Genomic DNA, 18,116 nt, shown 5'->3' with positions numbered 1-18,116 from the left:
TTTTTTTGGGGGGGGGGGAAATTTCCCCTCCCCGTATTTTTATTTTTAGTTTAAAAAAATTACAAAATGTTTTTTTTTTGTGGGGGAGGGGCGATTTTTTCTAGGGGCGATTTCTCTTGGAAGGGTGGTGTTACCATCCCCCCAAAAAGTTATAATCCTTCCCAGAAACTATGAGAAGCTACCCTGTTAAGGAGAACCCGATCGGTTCAGCGGTTAGCAAGATCCTTCGGTACAGACACACAAACACACGACCAGACAAACAGGAATCCTGTTACTTTAGTATAAGGATATGTTTTTTAGGTTTAGTTGAGCTCCTTTATGACAAGGTTTTTTAGTCTTCCTACAGCTTTTTAAGTATTTTATTTTTGTTCAAATTTCAGATATATGAAAATCAAACAAACATGAGTGAAGAGGAGAAAGGAGAGGCGTCTAAAAGGGATGTGGGAGGGGAAAATTCAAAGTTGGAAAAATTGACTTCTGCAATATCCAACAAGATTGAACAAATGGAGAATGAATTTAAAAAGGTATTTGTTTGCAGCTACTCTACAGTTAACATGCACTTTTCAATTTAGCAGTAAGAAAACGGCACTATTTAGTTTATGAATAGGTAAAGTAAAACAATGAGAATTTTTTTTTGATAGTAGTAGAAACATTAACATTTTTACATGCACTAGGAAGTTTTATCGATACCCTTGAAGATTAGGCTTTTCATGTTTTACTTAAAGTTCTTCGAATACCTTAAAAAGAAATCTCTTTAAATCGACAAAGGCAGAGACAATTAATGTGAAATCTCTTAATCCAATTATTTATAAGTTATGACATAAACATATGGAAGCAATTTAGAATTCTAAGATAAAGCCTCCTTTAAATACCATTACCTAGTCACACAAAAAATATAAAAAAGCTTTAATTTTTTTCTCTCTCGATTTTACCAAGTGTTATTTATATGTAAATATGATAAATAATATTTAAGGAAATTCGAGAGGAGATGGAGGAGAAAGGAGTAATGATCGACAATGCCAAAGATACAGCTAAAGGTTGGGAAATAAAACATTTCTTTATCCCCTGTTTAGAATCGAAGCTACTCTATAATTCACTTGCCTGTCCGTAACACTATTGGGGACAGATATTTCTCTAAAATAACAAAGAAACAGCTAAATAAAGGTCGTTCTAATACATATTTTTAACTTCACTTTGTTAAGAAATCTTATCCTTATCACGTTTTGATTAGCGAAGCTACGCTATAATTCACTATGTCTGTCCGTATTGCTAATGGGAAAATATGATTTTCTTGGCTGCTATCAAATGATAGACAGGTGAAATTTTGAGAGAATTTTCCCCCTTCCATCTAGAAACCTATTATCTTAAAAAGTCAAAAAAGAGGGTTAAGGTTTTGTTGATCCACATACAGTTTTGAGTGAAAGCGCTATTATTTTTCCATTATTATCCTCATGCAATAAAATCTTTCACTTTTAAAAACCTTTATATCATTTGTTGAATGTTTTAGGTATGACCTCATACAGACAATCATGCAGAATAAAATGCTTATAAATAAGGCTTTCTTTAAAAAATAATCAATAGGTACTTAATCATTTATCAGAATCTTGATTTATTTTTAGAGTTAGCAGCACCAGAAACTATAGACAAATTCATTGATATAATCAGGTAAGATTTTTTTTTGTAGATTGTCTCCTATTATCCTTTTTTATAAAGGAGTAAGGTTTTATAATTTGTAGCTTAAGATTTCGATAACCTTCGAATACAAAACTCCTAGATGCTAGAAGCACAGCCACTAGTGTATCGATATTAGAGTAAAACACTAGAGGGGGGAGGGGTGAAATAACTGTTTTTCTCTATCCCAATGACCTTTTGTCGACTCTCAATTGGTTCTTTGAAAATCAACCAATGGTGTCGGGAATATTAACACAGCCAAGTAGCAGAAAACAATTTGCTAGCATATGAAAAAGGTCATTGGAAAAGGGGAGGAGGTAGTTATCTGTGTATATTTATATCTATACTATAGATCTGTTGTAACGAGTCTGTTTTGTCTCTTGTGATTTATTTTTAAAACCGAAGTTTTCTATAATTATGGTCAATCTGTCCGTGCAGAAGATTAGCTCTTTTCTTTAATTTAGACATGTTAGAATTGTCCTTAAACATTATCATGTATTTAATCAGTTTTGCAATTTTGTTTAGAATTATGCATTTATATTTTGATTAGGTATTCAGTTCTGGCACTCTACAAGTGTTAATGTTCGTCTGTCCTACCATTTCAGAGCGTCGCACTTATGGATGTTGTCATCCTTGTTTAATGACGAGTTATTAAAAAATATAAATGACAACGAAAAACTTTATTATTTTCAGAGAAAAACCTGATTCTCCAGATGGAATAACAGCAAAGTTATGGCTCTACATAATTTGGTAAGCTAATGAAATCCAAAAAAATTCACGGATCATGGAAAGAAAACGCAGTAGCAGGTTTTGTCGTTTTTTCACAGTAGCTTTTCTCCTATTTCTAACCACGGCTGGGGGTTATAACCCTGCAGCACCGATTTCCTAACCCTGCGGGGTAATCATTAACATTTACCTAACATAACATATCTAAAACTACTGTGAAAATATGACGAAACCCACTGCTTTGTTTTCTTTCCATGATCCAAATTCACCCAAGGAAAAGCTTATTAGTCTAGAAACCTTATTGGACAACTGAACAACAAATATTTATATATAATAATAATAAATATGAAATAAGTCCATTAAAATATTTATTTTTAGGAAATTTATTACCTCAGTTTGCCTCAAACTTTTAGACATTGGAACAGATATAGGTAGGCAATTAAAAACTTTGGTCCAAACTTTTCCATTAAAAATTTTAATCTTCAGAAGAGAAATTTACATAAATTGATCTTCCATTTTTGTGTATTAAGATATTAAAATGACAGCCAATCTACTAACCCTGAGACTTGTTTAGTAGGTTTGCTGAAAATCTTATAAAAATCCTTATTATTTTTGTTTAGCTGCCGCTTCAGAGCATTTTGAAAGGAGGGACTGGTTGTATGGAGGTCTTACACTTTTCTTTGTTTATCTTCCAGGTATAAATTAATTTTGAAAGGAGGGACTGGTTGTATGGAGGTCTTACACTTTTCTTTGTTTATCTTCCAGGTATAAATTAATTTTGAAAGGAGGGACTGGTTGTATAAAGGTCTTACACTTTTCTTTGTCTATTTTCCAGGTTGAAATAAAGATTTTTATGCCTTTGAAATATGCATAGGTAGGTATAGTTTTTTACTCGTCTTATGGCCCCATGGACCTATGAAAAATAGACTCTAAGAAGATAGTGTGTCTTTGGGTTTCACTTTTTAAAAATTTGCATGATATCTTATTTCATTTTATTTGTTGCCAAAATTATTAGGATGTATTTCCCAGAAGTTCAGTAAAGTAATTGGATGTCTAATTGTCAAATTAGCAGGCTTTAATAGTGTCTGTCTAATTCTATGTGCTATTATTCGTATATAAAGTAAAATATTTTCAGGTTTTGTGCTTTCAGCAGCCCTATCAATATGGGGACTTTTCTACAAGCGTATTGATGGCAAAAAGTAGGAATTAAATTATATTTTGATTTGAATTGACGATTCAAGTTTCTTTATCAGGAGGGGGGGGGGGGGGGCTAACACAAATAATATCAATGTAACAACTACCTGTCTCAATTTTCGTCTTTCTTTTTTTTCATCTGCTAGCAAATTGCTTTCTGTTGTTTTGTAGGCACTCGGCTGTTTTTCCGACGCTTTTAGCTGATTTTTAAAGTCCCCTCCGTGGGGCGAGTTACATAGGTATAGATCATACCCCTTCTATTCTTTTACTTCAATCCAGCCCCTATCATTATATATCTTCATTATATTTATATTTGCTTTAAATGATAAATTATCATTATTAAAATTACTGTTTTAGAAAAGAAATAACTTTGGAGCGGTTAGGAAGATATACTCTTGTCCTCTTTCTATTTCCATTGGCTTATCCTTTAATACAAATTGGATTGTAAGTATTTTTCATTCATAGAAATAAGATAGCTTAAACTTTATAACCTTATCCTTAAAAAGCGTTAAAAACAAGGATTTGACTGTAAATTATACTGTTACACAAAGTTATTAACAAATTCTTTCATTTGTTACCTAAATAACTTAAAATACTTCTATCAAATCTTAATTGGTTCCTAGTGTCCAAACTTTTCAACCAATGATTTGAGTGGATAATTTATTTAGAGCATTGTTGATGGTTATTTTGATGGTGAGACGAAGAGATAAAGAAGCTAAAAGATTTATGGGACATGATCTTAATCAATTTAAATCACTAGAGGTTTGTTAGCAGATTTATAGATTATTTTTTCCAGTATGGCTACGAAACCGATTAGTATCCGCTGGATTAGAACTTGTTAAGAGCAATACTGAAAAGTCATGTATAGCATCGTATTACAGAAAATTTCCTATGAATATCAAATAAAAATAACAAAATAAATACCGTAGGCTCGAGCTAAGGCAGGTTTTAATCTTAAAACTTTTTATTTTAATTTCCGTGGAAAGCTGTCTATAGAATGACGACTCAATAACTATCAATTTAGGGACAGTTCAAGCTATATTTCAAAATTTCCTATTCCCCTAACATAATTACTCGCAGCTACGCCTCTACAAGCCTATAGGCGATCGCGAAGCTTCACGGTTCAGGAGAATCATATAGGTTTAGCGGTTAGCGATAGCCTACGGTACAAAAACGCAATACAGACCCTGTTACTTTTATATAAGAAATATAGTTCTTTAATGCATCGTATTATAAACCTCTTTCCGCGGATATAAAAATGTACAATTATAAGATTAAAACCAGTTTTGTTAGACCCGAGATGGCGACGGCACTGACTAACAAAATTGGTTTTAACATTATGGTTTTACATTCTTATATTCGTAAGAAAACCGGATATGATACGATACATAAAAAAAACATATTAAAACAATATTTTAGAATCTAGCCATTTTCTTGGGTTTTCAACCTTTTAAATTGTTTTAGGGTTTTTTAGAATCTGGTCCATCGTTCTGCTTACAAACCTACATTCTGATGCTTGGACATTATAAGGTAATTTATTCTGTATGTTTATTTGTTTATTACTTTAGTTCAAGATTATAGTTTATATTGGGTTCTGTGAAGTCCCGAAGGGTTAGGGCACTTCAGTGTTAGGACCCCGCAGTGGTTAGGCCTCCCATCCCCTCTTATTTTCAATTGATTTAAGTAAAAAGGGGTGGGGGTTATCAGTGTTCTATCAGCCTTTTTAAAACTTAATCACATTTCACTTCTTATGGCATAATAAATAGAATGCTAAACTTAATCAATCCTATTGGAATAGATAATGGATTTGTGTATTTTTAGGGAACAAATATAGATTGGAACAATATTAACATGGATGATTTGGAAAGGGTTGGTCTCCTGGCATTCTCAAGTCTAATCTCATTTGTCAATCTCACAAAGACCGCATACAAGTAAGTAGACACTAATATACACTATAAGTATACAGGGATGGAGGGGACATTGGAATTAAATTATACTGGTACCCAAAGTTTTATAAACACGTTTTCTCATTTAAAATCTTATTTATAAACTAGCAAATTTTATGGGCTGCTATTATAGATAGACAGCTGAATTTGTATTTAAAGATTCCGCATCTATTCTATACATTGTTTTGTTCGTCTGGCGGTCTCGATTAAGGAAAAAAAATATTAGGTATTTTTTGAAGGTTAGCGAGTTTCTTTATGACAACTGAACAATGACATCCGTCTATAACTCACTTTGGCCGTTTGTCCACTGTATATTTTTGGTGCTTCGCTACTCTTAGATGTTCTTGTTATATTATTGACCCATTCAATGGATATAGAAAAGGTGGATAAATTGTCGTCAATTTAGATTACTAATATGAAACTCATTTATTGGCCAGTTCGTTAATCCAGTATGAGGGGAGACGAGAGCATGGGGTAAATTGGATCGATGGGGGATATCGTTTTTTTAGCCAAGCTTTGATCACTTTATTAGAGTACACAAAAATCTGGTACAAAATCCAATTAATAATATATTCATTATTCCAGAGTAAATGTGCCTGATCCAGATTCCCGGAGGAAGCAGAAGCAGTATCCTGATAATCCTAAATATTTTAAACTTACTCTTCTACTCTTCAATATTTTCTGTATTCTATATAGGTAAATCCTTAATATATAAGTAACAGGATGTCCGTCTGTCTGTACTGAAGAATCTCGCTAACTGCTTTAACGATATGGTTCTCCTTTGTAGTGAAGTTTCTTAAGAGCTTCGTATTCGAAGCTACACTTATCGTATTATATAAATATCCAATGAACCGATTGAGTTCTCCATTTTAGGGAAGCTTTACATAGGTCTTGGGGTGGTTTTAGACCATTTTCAGTTGTTTATCTTAAACATTTGAATACAAAATTCTTAATATTTTTGTATTTGTTTTAGATTGATAGGTATATCCTATTTCTGTGTGTACCTGCGAAACTATGCAATCCTTGTTATTTTTATAGGTAAGGAAGATTATGACAGTGTAACTTTAATGAATTAGTTACTATTTTACAAAAAAAATAGGTTTTCTCGTACTTTCCAAGTAGCTTTTGAGAGGCTATTTTAGGTTAGTGATTGCCCCGCAGGTTTAGGCAATTGGCCCCTCCTAGTGCCTATCGAGTACTGACCCCCCCCCCCCCTTATTTTGAAATAAATTATAAGGGTAGGGTTATTTTTTTCCTGGCAATTCTCTGCGTGGAAGCAATAAAGTTCCTAACCCAACCTGACCTAAAATAAAAAATAGAAAAACTAAAACTTCTCCCTTATTTTAAAAATAATAGAAGAAGGGGTTATATGTACCTATTCAACAAGGTTTTTTGAGAAAAAAACCCCCTATTAATAATAATTTCTTCTAATTAGGTTATTTTGTCAATTGGTTAGCATTCTTCCTTGGTGGTGCTGAACTAACCATTGCAATAGTATTAAGTAAGTTCTTTTTTGAGTCTTATATACCTATTTTTGCAACAAATTCAAAATTTTCAAGTATACTTTCTCCTAAATTTTTTGGCAAGATTCTCTATGAATTTTTTTAATTGAAAGTTTAAGTAAAAGAATATCTATAATACAAAGTAGAACGATGTCTGTCTGTCCGTCTGTCCGTCTGTCTGTCCGTCTGAAGCTTAAGATCTCGGTAAAAACTGAACCGAATGGGCTCTACTCTTCAGGGAATATACCTACTGGTCCTGTGGTGGTTTTAAGATATTTTCTTGAGGGGTGGGACACCCCTAACCCCCCCAAAAACTAAAAAATCCCCCCCTTAGGGGAGACTTCAACGTCAAATAAGGTGGTATCGTACATAAAAAATTAAATTTAACAAACAAAAACATTTAAAGTGCCACTAGAGGCCTCTAGGGGCGTAGCCGCTAGTATATATCATAGAAGTTATATAAATAACAAGTTTCTGCGCTCATAGCCTTTTGGGTAAGGTGAAGGATGTTACATATTAATACCACCCCAAAGGCAATTATAAAACTTTGGACCTATAGGGACCAAAAATTGTCGTAATCTCAATCTTTAGCCAAAAATTCTTTATGTAAATGGATACCTATTATTTTGGCGTGTTGAAGAAGCCAGGTGTCTTTTTCTCTGTATAAAATTATGCGTTTTTATAATTTTTAAAATGCTGATATTTTTTACTGTTTTAGGTGCAATCTCCATATTTGTGCCCAATGGTTACCTTCTACATAACTTTGCTGGCACTTTAGGTACCTTTTATTTGTCATGACAATGGATATAGTATACGTGAATATTGTGAGAGATCCTTGCATTCCTTGCAAAATGTTTCTCCCAGCTGGCTAATATACGCTACCCCCAGCTCCATCCCCCCCCCCTCTTATGACTACCTCCTCCCATCTTCTGACCATGGAGGAGCGTATGGACCAATATCTAAGGTCTATTAAATTGACGACAAAAGCCCTTTGTCAAATTATCCACGTATTATTGATGTACTTACCCAATGATAATTAACAAAATTAAGAAAAGCAAGTCATTTTAGCGGTTAACGAGATCCTTCGGCACACACAGACAGACAGACAGACACACTCAAGTCAGAGAGACATCCTGTTGCTGCTATATAAGAATGTTGATTTTAACCTTCTATTTTAGAGGTAGATCTAACGTCTACTGGAAGCAAAATAGTTTTTCTTACAAACACAATTGGTGTCAACTTTATTTGGGCAGGGTAAGTTTATTTTTTTATTTTGATGCAGGGAGGGAGGGGACATTACCATTGTGCTATTTATTACACTAGTCCCTAAAGTTTTATAAGATCTTTTTCGTTGGCCTTACAACTTTTATTGAATTTTGGTTGGTTCAATAAGTTCAGTGTCTAAACGTTTCAACCACTACAGAATGGGTAATTTTGAGTATGTAATGGAGATGTACATTGTACATTAATTCATCGATCATTGTCTTATCCCTTTAGATGTCGATTGAATTAATACGCTAAGACTTCGATTTTTCAGGGATCTTAAGGGATAAGACAATGTGCGACAAATCGGTACACATCCCAAATGATAAAAAACAAGATGACCCCTTTTGTAGATTACAATTATAGGTTGAAAAGTTTTGACATTAGCAGTTTGGAACTAATCAAAATTCAATAAAAGTACCCAAAGTTTTGAGGTAATGAATGAGATAAAACTTGGGTAACAGTGTAATTTACAGTCCCATGTCTCCACTCACCCCCACCCCCCAGATTTTTGGTGAGTGGGTGGTTGTTCTTTTGGCCTTAATTCCCTCCGTTGGTATTCTATGGGGACTTATATTTTTAGTGCCATTTTCTCCTATCCATCTAAAATAGCCTGAAACCTGCCAAGTACTTTTTAAAAGTTTATGTTTCAGAGGTATTGCTGCAGTGTACGGTCTAATAGGTTCAGATCTTGAATGGATACTTAGAAGTGATATTTTCTTCAGGAATTTAAAAGCTGACTGATACAAGCAATTTTTATATAAAATTACAGGATGTCTGTCTGTATGTCTTTCTGTACCGAAGGATCTCGCTAATCGCTGAACTAAAGGGTTCTCATTTTTACAATGTAGCTTCTTATAGTTACTGGAAAGGTTTATAACTATTTTGGGTACCATCGCCCTCTCTTAAAAGATATATAAACTAATAACCCGCCCCCCCCCCCATCTCCCCACCCAAAAGTTTTATATGTTTTGACAATTATAACGAAATATATTTATATTAAATGATATCTTATCACATAAATCGGCAAATTTACTATTCAACTCGCTTTGTCCGTTCGCTTGTCTGTGCGGGTGTACTGAAAACGTTGTTATATTACAATCGTAATTGGGGCTTTACAAATATCTATCTATCGTCCATTGTCTTATCCCTAAATCTTCATGCATCTAACTAATTTGTCTAAGCTTTGAAAATGTCAATAGTGAGGATAAAGATCTTCATCTCAGATACGTCCTCTGGTTAAACTCTGTTCTAGGTAAAATATAATTTTATATTATTGAATAAAATAATAGGTACCTAGTCCTAGGTGCTTAACCAAAGCATGGGGCCTAACCCTGCGGTGACCCCACCATGCGGGGCTACCCTGTATCAAATAACCTAACCTGGCCGCTTTGTTAAATAACCCAACTAGGGTCTAGGATTAGGCATAGGGGTGAAATACCCCATGCCCCTTACTTTCAATTTATTAAAAAAATATAGAGGAAGGGAGGTGGTTTGTTCGGAATTCATTAATTGGAAGAATACCACATAATTATTACTACACTAATATAGGTTCCTATTTATATCAATAAACCAACAAAATCATGTGTTAAAAATATATTCTGCTTAAGGAGTTCTAGGCGTTTTATCTCTTGGTCTTGGAATCCTTCATTGGTTTGTCAGGTTAGCATAGTATATATTACAGTATGGCTTTGGTACTGATTTGATATCAGCTGGATCAGAACCTGAAAGCTGTCTTTAATACGATGCGATAAATAACTATTCCAACTAAAGTAGTTTTGTAAAAGTATTTTAACCATGGAAAATCTATATTTGACACAATTAGACTAAATTTTTGGGGGATTAATTCAGGGTGGGGAAAAACCCAGGGTTTTTTAAAAAAGCCCAACCCAACCCGTAAAAACCCTTAAAACCCTGGGTTTTATTGGGTTTTTTCGGGTTTTATTGGGTTTTTTCATTTAGGAGTCAAATACATTTGATATATTGATGAAATATTAATGTTTATGTTGTTGTAGGTAAAAGGTAAGCAAGATTTCACAATAAACAAGATAGATAATGAAAATAACTGGCATTTCGATCAATTATAAACGGTGCACAAAATATTCTATTAAGGGGGAGGGGAGGTTAAAAGTTTCAAAACATGGAACCTCCTCCTCTATTCCTAAGCTGTCAACACCTCCCCCCCCCTCCCAGAAATTATTAAGGTATTCCCCTTTTTACATCCCCTTAATAAAACCCTCTGCACGCCACTGTAACTATTTCCTTTCATAAATTGTTATGTTTTAGTTTAAAAATAAAAATAAATTATGATTATGTAATTTACACAATTTATATATCATCAATTTAGTAGCAAAGCGTTTTCTGAAATTAAGTTTTGAGAGAAAGTAATTTCATAAACATTTGAACAATAAGTAGGGCATCATTTTTATAAGGGGGGGGGGGGTTAATGCAACCATCTCGTAATCAATGATTAAATAGCACTTAGAATTCGAATTTCGATCTGAAATTTTTCATGAGTAATCCTTGGTAGGTCTGTTTTCCCTAAATCGAACAAAAAGTTGGAAAAAGTAAGGGCTGGCGGCTCAGCCGTTTAGCTGTTTTTTTTTTGCCTATTTTAAGGGCAAATTCATCATTAATTACGTAGGAATCAACTTTTTAAAACATATTTTGGTTTAATTCATGTTAAATGATAGCAATAACCATTTTAAAAATTTCTAGTACCTACAGCAACCGGCTAGAACCGTTTGATAAGGTTTTTGAGCGACAAAAAGTATTATGTGGAGATAGGTTTTGTGACTAATTTGCTCTTAAGATAGCCGAAAAATGGCAAAACATCTGAGCTGCCAGCCGTTAGCCATTACTTTTCCAACTTACCAAGGATTATTCATGCAAAATTTCAGATCAAAATTCAAATTCTAAGTGCCATTTAATCATTGATTACGAGATGGTTGCATTAAACCTCCCCCCCCCCCCTTACTTCATATTTTTTTTACGTTTTTTAGGTAAAATTTGCTTTAAAATGTTATTAGATTCTAGTCTTTGAGTAAATAGAGGTTTAATTTGTAAATTTTAACGTGAAGTTTCAATGTTTTTTCAAAAACCCAAAAAACCTTGGGTTTTTTTTCAATGGGTTTTTTAAAAAACCCTGGGTGGGTTTTTTTGGGTGGGTTTTTTGTATGCCCACCCTGGATTAATTAAAATCTCCTTTAACTTGGTGGTGTACAACTTCATGATCAAATGAAAATTATACATTTGTGATTGATTTTTATCATTATAGATGAGATAAAAACTAACAAATTCTATGCTAGTTCTTAATCGCACAGTATTAGGTTTAGAAAACTTCCCTCTGATATAAAATGAAAAAATCTAATATTAAAAGTAAAACCAGCTTTTTAGCCCCAAGGGTGTTAATTTTATGTTTTATTTTATTGTTCGTTGAAAATTGTCTTTAATACGATTCTAAACATGATTTTTCAGTATGGCTGAGAACTTGTTCTTATCCAGTGGATTTAAATCGATTTTGAAGCCATGCTGAAAAAATAGTTCTTTTTTTCGTATTCATTCGAATCCGGTGGATAGGAACCGGTTCTCATCCATACGAAAAAACTATGTCTAGCATCGTATTATATCCAGCTTTCTACGAATATAAAAATGTACAATCATAAGATTAAAACCACTTTTTTTAGCCGGTGCCTTCGGCACCTCGGGACTAAAAAAACTAGTTTTAATCTTATAATTGTACATTCTATATCCGCGGAAAGCCGTTTATAATACGATGCGAGAAATAACTATTAATTATGAAAACCTTAAGATGTAATAAACAATAACAGGGGGGGGGGGGGGTAAAGGAGTGATAATCCTCCTTAAACATTGAAACCACTCATTTAACCCCCCCCCCCCCTCCTTAAAACTATTAGATTGCCTCTCAAACTCTTGGAACCACACATTTCAACCCCTAAAAATAAAAAGCTTTTTTGTCTTATATTTTATTGATTAAAAATTATTATTTCAGTATTGAACCATTATTTCGACCCTCGGATGAAGAACCAAATCAAACCCAGGAGGAGGGAGATGAAACTCTAGAGTTGGAAACCATGGATTCTTAAATTTGCACAATTTGGCATCCCTGAAATAGTCAATTTCGTACCAAAAAATAAATGCAAAAAGTATTTAATTTGACATCATTGAAATGCAATACACAAAAGAAATCATTTTATACAGTTACAGGGGACCAGGATTCTGACAAGCAATTTTAGGTGAAAATCTCCACGTTTTGCGCCAACATTTCGCCACAAAATTACTCAAATTTTTCCCAATATCAAATTAATTTGCTGAATGACGGCCCCTGCATTTTGTGTAAATACAAAATTTTTCTACTTTGTTACTTTTGGACATATTTGTTATTTTCATGTACAATTAGGACAACAATTTGTAATTAATCTGTCTTTAAAATGATATTCACAAAACTGGTGTGAATTCACTTCCGAACATGTATTACAATATCAAATCATTATAGTCTTATATTATTTCAATAGCACAAACTACATCCTCCCATTAGCTTTAAACACATCACACCTACTGTTATTTATTTGATATGCAGGGAAACGACATTGCTTTGGATTGTAAATGAAACTGGTACCCAAAGTCTTATAAACACTTTTATTCATTTGTGAGCTTAAAATCTTTGGATACTTTTATAAAATCTTGAATGTGTTTTCTAAATAATAATATTTTAAACATATTTTAGGGATAATTTGGTTATCATAATTTACAATGGGTATCTACATTGATTTATCATCTATTGTCTTATCCTGTAAATCCCTGCGAATATAATAGACTGTACGGAAGTTAATGCACACCCCCTTAACGAAATGTGATATTTGTATACTCAAGTATTTTACAAAGCTTTAAACAAACTAACATTGCCAAATTCACAAAGTTTAAGTTTTAAGTAAGTTTGATTTTATTTTAGTTTTGAGAATTCGGCTCTTGCTCAATTTGTGATCAAAATTGCTTTAAATTTTGTTGACCAATACTCGTCTCGTTTTAAAGGTAGGACGATGGTAGTTTTTAAGAACCTTACTTAACTTTTGCTGAAAAAAGCATGATTTCTTATTCTTTTTACCCTAAAAATTTTTACCCTAACACTTGGTTGACAACCTTTTTATCTGCCCCCCTTAGATTTTTCTTAGCAACTCAATCAAAGGCTCATACATACAATTGTTGTTAATAATATTCCCCCCTCTCAAAATAAATTTATTTTTGGGGTTGTCAAATTTTTCCTCCCGTACGGTGTACGCCACTTCTCTTATGATTGCAAAATTTTTTATAAAAAGTCAAAACTCTGTCCCAGACCAATAAGAAGCTTACCTGCTTGGAAGACTCATATCAATCCAGCAGTAGCGAGATCTTTTGGTGCAGACATACATAAAGATTGATTATAGTCCTTTTCAATGCTCTTTAGAGTGCCTATTAAAAATGACTGCATACAATACAAATACACAGACTAAAATGCCAATGGCAGGCCAGTAAACATTATATTTGACTGATGGTAGGCCAGTATGATGCAGCTTATACCAACAATGAAATTAATTCGGAAAAAATCACAAAACCTATTCGTGTTTTTCAGCTGTCGTTGGGGGGCAACACATCGTAAAATTGAGACCTCTCCATTTGCCCCCCAAATATTATTTTAGATTTTTTTCGCTTGTTGGTTATACCTATTCCTGAGTATGACGTTATTTTTTAAAGGTATTATAAAAAGATTCGTCCTTATTCTTTGTTCCTGCAATTGTTGTACTGCAATATGTTAATTTTAATTTATAATGTAAACTTGAATGCATGATTATTCAGAGAGAGAAGGGACTCTATCAGATTAGTCCCCAAAGTTTTATAATTCGTTGGCTTAATAACTTTGGAGACTAAGTGAATTTTGATTGGTTGGGTCTTTAAGTTGAGTGTTTAAACGCTTCAACCACTTATTTTAATCTACAGAAGGGGTAATTTTGTGTATCGTCATTTCGGATATACATCAATTTATCGGCCATTGTCTTATATTTAAAATCTGATAGTTTAGTTGAAATTTATTTGTTGAAAATTTCTTAAATTTCTATTATTGCAATAATGGTGTGAGACTTGTATGCCCTAATCAATCCTTCCTATTATCATTTTTTCCGCTCCAATATGAATGGGTGAATACACATTACTGCATACTTCCTACTTTTTAGGAAACTGCCATTTGGGAAGAAATTTTTTTTTATAAATTATCCATATCAATAAATTTGACTGTATATATAAATGTATATAATACTCGTTTAATTCATTTATTATTGTTTTTTTTCTATGTATGTACGGTACATCCAAGAATAATAAATCTAATCCCTGTAGATCCCTGATGATTATTCCTTCATCAATAATGTTTCACTGAAATTGGACAATTCAATCCATTAAACACCAGGGATTGGCAGGAAGGGAAGGGAAATTGGGCTGTTTATTAAACTAGTCCCCAAAGTTTTTAATAATGTTTTCTTATTTATTGGCCTTACAACTTTGGAGACTTTTATTGAATTTTGACTGGTTGGTTCATTAAGTTGAGTGTCCTAATGTTTAACCTCTAGTTGTAATCTGCAATTTGGGTAATTTTGTGTATAATCATTGGGGAGGTACATCATTTATCAGCCATTGTCTTATCCCTTTAGATAGCTGAGGGATTGGCCAATTTTAACCTGTTCAATTTTGTCTTTGGTAGTTGCCTTGGAATGCCCTGGCCCCAAAAAAGGCGCAACTCATTACCATGCACAGTTAGGACTTCTTTGACAAAGGTCGTGCAACCAAAGAGTTGGTTGTCTGATGAGTGTTACGTGTTTGGGCAGAAAATGATACTTTGGCTCTCCTCAGTTATCCTGGTATGTTGGACTTGGCGTTTAAGTGTATGGACAGCACACCCGCCCACATTATGAGATAATCTTTATAGAACACGCAATGTGCCAGAAATAAATCCAAAATCCTATTGTGCATTAATCTACACATTTATATATAACATTAAAGTTAGAAAGTTTGCCTTTATTTTTAGACACATAATTAATTAAATCTAATAAAACTTTGGACAAGGACATTTCACATGGTGTGCGATACTATCCGCAGAGTATCACATCCGCTTAGTGTTTCATAATCGCAAAAAGACAAGTTATACAATACGAAATATCAGGGGCGGAGACGACTCAAAGAAGGACTTTAGGCTGTTTATTACAAAAAGTTTTCTTTTTCGTTGGCTTAACAACTTCAGGGACTTTTATTGAATATTGATGGGTTGGTTCATTCAGTTGAGTGTTCAAACGTTTCAACAACTAATTGTAATCTGAAGAATTTTGTGCATCATTATTGGGATTTACATCAATTTATCGGTCTGTGTCTTATCCCTTTAGATCTTTGCGGAGAGAGTTTGAGAAATTGCAGTTTAGATTATTTGTTGAAATGTGTGGAAGTGAAGGGAAATCATTTTGTGTAACATTCTCATGTAGTTTTATTTACTAAGTATATTTGCGATAACTTTTATTTAATAGATTCTTCCAATTTTTAACATTTACAAAACGGCTTGCTTTATTGCTTCAAGATCCATGTCAGATCTATATAGGAAATAAATGTCTATAGTTGAGCTCGATTGTGGCGACACCCTTTGTGAGTTCAAATATTAAAACTAAAATTTTAATCATATTAACCCTTTGGTGATGGTAATGTGAAAAAAAATATAATTTAAAAAAAATCTTTTTAAAATCATTAAAATTTTTAAATATTTACTTATTTCTTTTAGATAGTAATGGCGGGGGATGAAAATTGATTTATTGAGAAATAGATAAAATAGATATGTACTTATAGAAAACTAGCCACTAGTGAGATAGTTATATCGAGCCAACTCTAGTCTGTTATATCACTGCAATAATAAAATTTAATAAAAGATTGACAATATATTATCCATAGAGAGCAAACATTAATATCATGTAGCACAGTGCGTATGAAGGTGCTTTGACTTTTGTGTCAGAACCTAAATTGGGACATTCATTACCCTAGGTTAGGTAACTTCATTTCATTTTTCAATAAAATCTAAAATGCAGCAGTTTTTGAGAAAATTAGATTTAAAAATTTCAAGTTCAATTTTCATCCACTAGGAGTTACCGCATAATCATGACAAGAAAAGCAAAGGTTATTTATTAAAATTTTTGAACAACTTTGTTTTTACAAAGTCTGTCATAAAACCTCTCTATATATGGTTTATTTAAAGCTGAATTTCCGTGACCTTAGCAAAGCAACTGATAAAAAAGACATTAATTAACTCACTTAAGGAGTGGTTTTATGAAGAACTTATGAAAGCAAACTTGTTCAAAATTTTAAATAAATAATCTTTGCTTTCCTTGTCATGATTATGCGGTAACTACTAGTGGAGTTAAATTTTCAATTTTTATTACGGACTAGCGGATAGACAACGTGAAATACAGAGTATCTTTGCAACAGGATGACATCACGGGCGTGCACTCGATTTTTGTTGTGGACCTGACCTGGAGTGGGGGGGGGGGTGAAACAAATTTGTTTACCCTCTGACTTAGGTCGTTCACTATCCCTTCCATCCTTAAAAACTCTTATAGGGGGGGGGGGGGGGCTCCGCCTTAATATGAAGATAATATTTTTTTTATGATAATTAGTTGAAAGAATCTTTAAGAGAAAGTTCAGACGCTCAACTCTTTCAAATAACAGTAGGTACTTAATAGTAACAGAAATCTTCACTAAAAATGCAATAGATTATTTTTTAACAGGAGCTGCGTAAAGTTTTCTTATCCCCCTCCCCCCATTATAGCGCTTTAATTTTCATAATTTTATCAATATGATTTTAATGAAGGAAAATTAAACTTTAAACATAAGATAAAATTGCAAATTTTGTTGGGGTGGAGGGGACAATGGGATGTTTTATTACAGTAGTCCTCAAAGTTTTATTATAATGGTTTCTCATTCGTTGGCCTAACAACTTTGGGAACCTAATAAATTCTGATTGGTTGGTTCATTAATTTTAGTGTCCAAACATTTCAATCAGGGTACAGAAAGGTTAATTTTGTGCACCATCATTGAGGATGTACATTTTTTTATCAGGCATCGTCTTATGCCTTAAATTCCTGAAAATATGTTGTTAAGTACATACTACATGTTTCTCCAAACCTGAAAACTGAAAGAGCATAATATCGACAGGATATTTTTAAATAACATGTTTTATTAAGCAGAGAAGTCCAAATCTTTATTTTGAGGGGGGGTTAAAATGAGAGTTCTCAAAAGTTTCAGGGGGGTAAATTTACGTATTTTTTTAATTTTGAGGGTAAAATGAAAGGGTTTCAATGTTTGATAGGGGTAAACACACCTTTACCCCAAACTTAGTATATAGTGTGTCAGCCAGGATGTAATAAATAAAGTGAAAAACCATTAATAATACATTTTAATGGAATGTCAACAAAATTGACAGTAGGCAGAAACTAAAAATATGAATTTAAAACTTTTAAAATGTATGGACACTACAGTAAAGATAAGCAGGGATAAGACAATGGCAGATAAATTCATGTTCATCCCCAATTATGAAACACAAAATTACCAATTCTTTAGATTACAATGTTTGAAACGTTTGGTGACTCAACTAACACACCAATCAGAATTCAATAAATGCCCCCAAAATTGATAAGCCAACAAAAAGTAAACCGATATTATAAAACTTTGGGGACTAGTGTAATAAACTGCCTAATGTCCCCTCCCTCCCTGAAAGATAAGTCTTTATTTTCAT

General features: G+C 33.1%; 1 protein-coding gene across 5 annotated transcripts; it reads left to right on the top strand.

Annotated features, from left to right (window-relative positions):
• The first annotated feature begins 384 nt into the window (after window positions 1–384).
• LOC145305877 (uncharacterized) lies at window positions 385–13,449 on the top strand. Of its 5 annotated transcripts, none has more exons than XR_013874760.1 (21): window positions 385–524; window positions 974–1,037; window positions 1,620–1,665; window positions 2,365–2,421; window positions 2,776–2,828; window positions 3,018–3,092; window positions 3,533–3,596; window positions 3,949–4,035; window positions 4,260–4,353; window positions 5,056–5,121; window positions 5,413–5,522; window positions 6,123–6,233; window positions 6,511–6,575; window positions 6,973–7,038; window positions 7,758–7,817; window positions 8,218–8,293; window positions 8,956–9,027; window positions 9,505–9,557; window positions 9,913–9,964; window positions 12,315–12,771; window positions 13,139–13,449. XR_013874760.1 is itself a non-coding variant. In XM_080147718.1 (20 exons), the coding sequence occupies exons 1-20, from the start codon at window positions 402–404 to the stop codon at window positions 12,406–12,408; spliced, it is 1,488 nt and encodes a 495-aa protein (XP_080003844.1). In that variant the 5' UTR covers window positions 385–401; the 3' UTR covers window positions 12,409–12,917. The 5 variants fall into 5 exon arrangements, 2 of the variants coding, with proteins under 2 accessions (XP_080003844.1, XP_080003843.1); XR_013874759.1 differs by having other exon boundaries at window positions 12,315–12,793; window positions 13,151–13,449; XR_013874758.1 differs by having other exon boundaries at window positions 12,315–12,793.
• Window positions 13,450–18,116: the final 4,667 nt, after the last annotated feature.

This window comes from Acartia tonsa, chromosome 14 (genome assembly GCF_053477335.1).
Source record: "Acartia tonsa isolate MP-2025a chromosome 14, ASM5347733v1, whole genome shotgun sequence".
Taxonomy (NCBI): domain Eukaryota; kingdom Metazoa; phylum Arthropoda; class Copepoda; order Calanoida; family Acartiidae; genus Acartia; species Acartia tonsa.
This window is presented reverse-complemented; position numbering and strand designations above follow the sequence as displayed.

Bases quoted from the DNA above. Each gene is read 5' to 3' on its own strand.
- LOC145305877 (XM_080147718.1), top strand. From the start codon at position 402: ATGAGTGAAGAGGAGAAAGGAGAGGCGTCTAAAAGGGATGTGGGAGGG. The intron at 4,036-4,259 runs GTAAGTATTTTT...TAATTTATTTAG, and splicing joins CCTTTAATACAAATTGGATT to AGCATTGTTGATGGTTATTT. The intron at 7,818-8,217 runs GTACCTTTTATT...CTTCTATTTTAG, and splicing joins TAACTTTGCTGGCACTTTAG to AGGTAGATCTAACGTCTACT.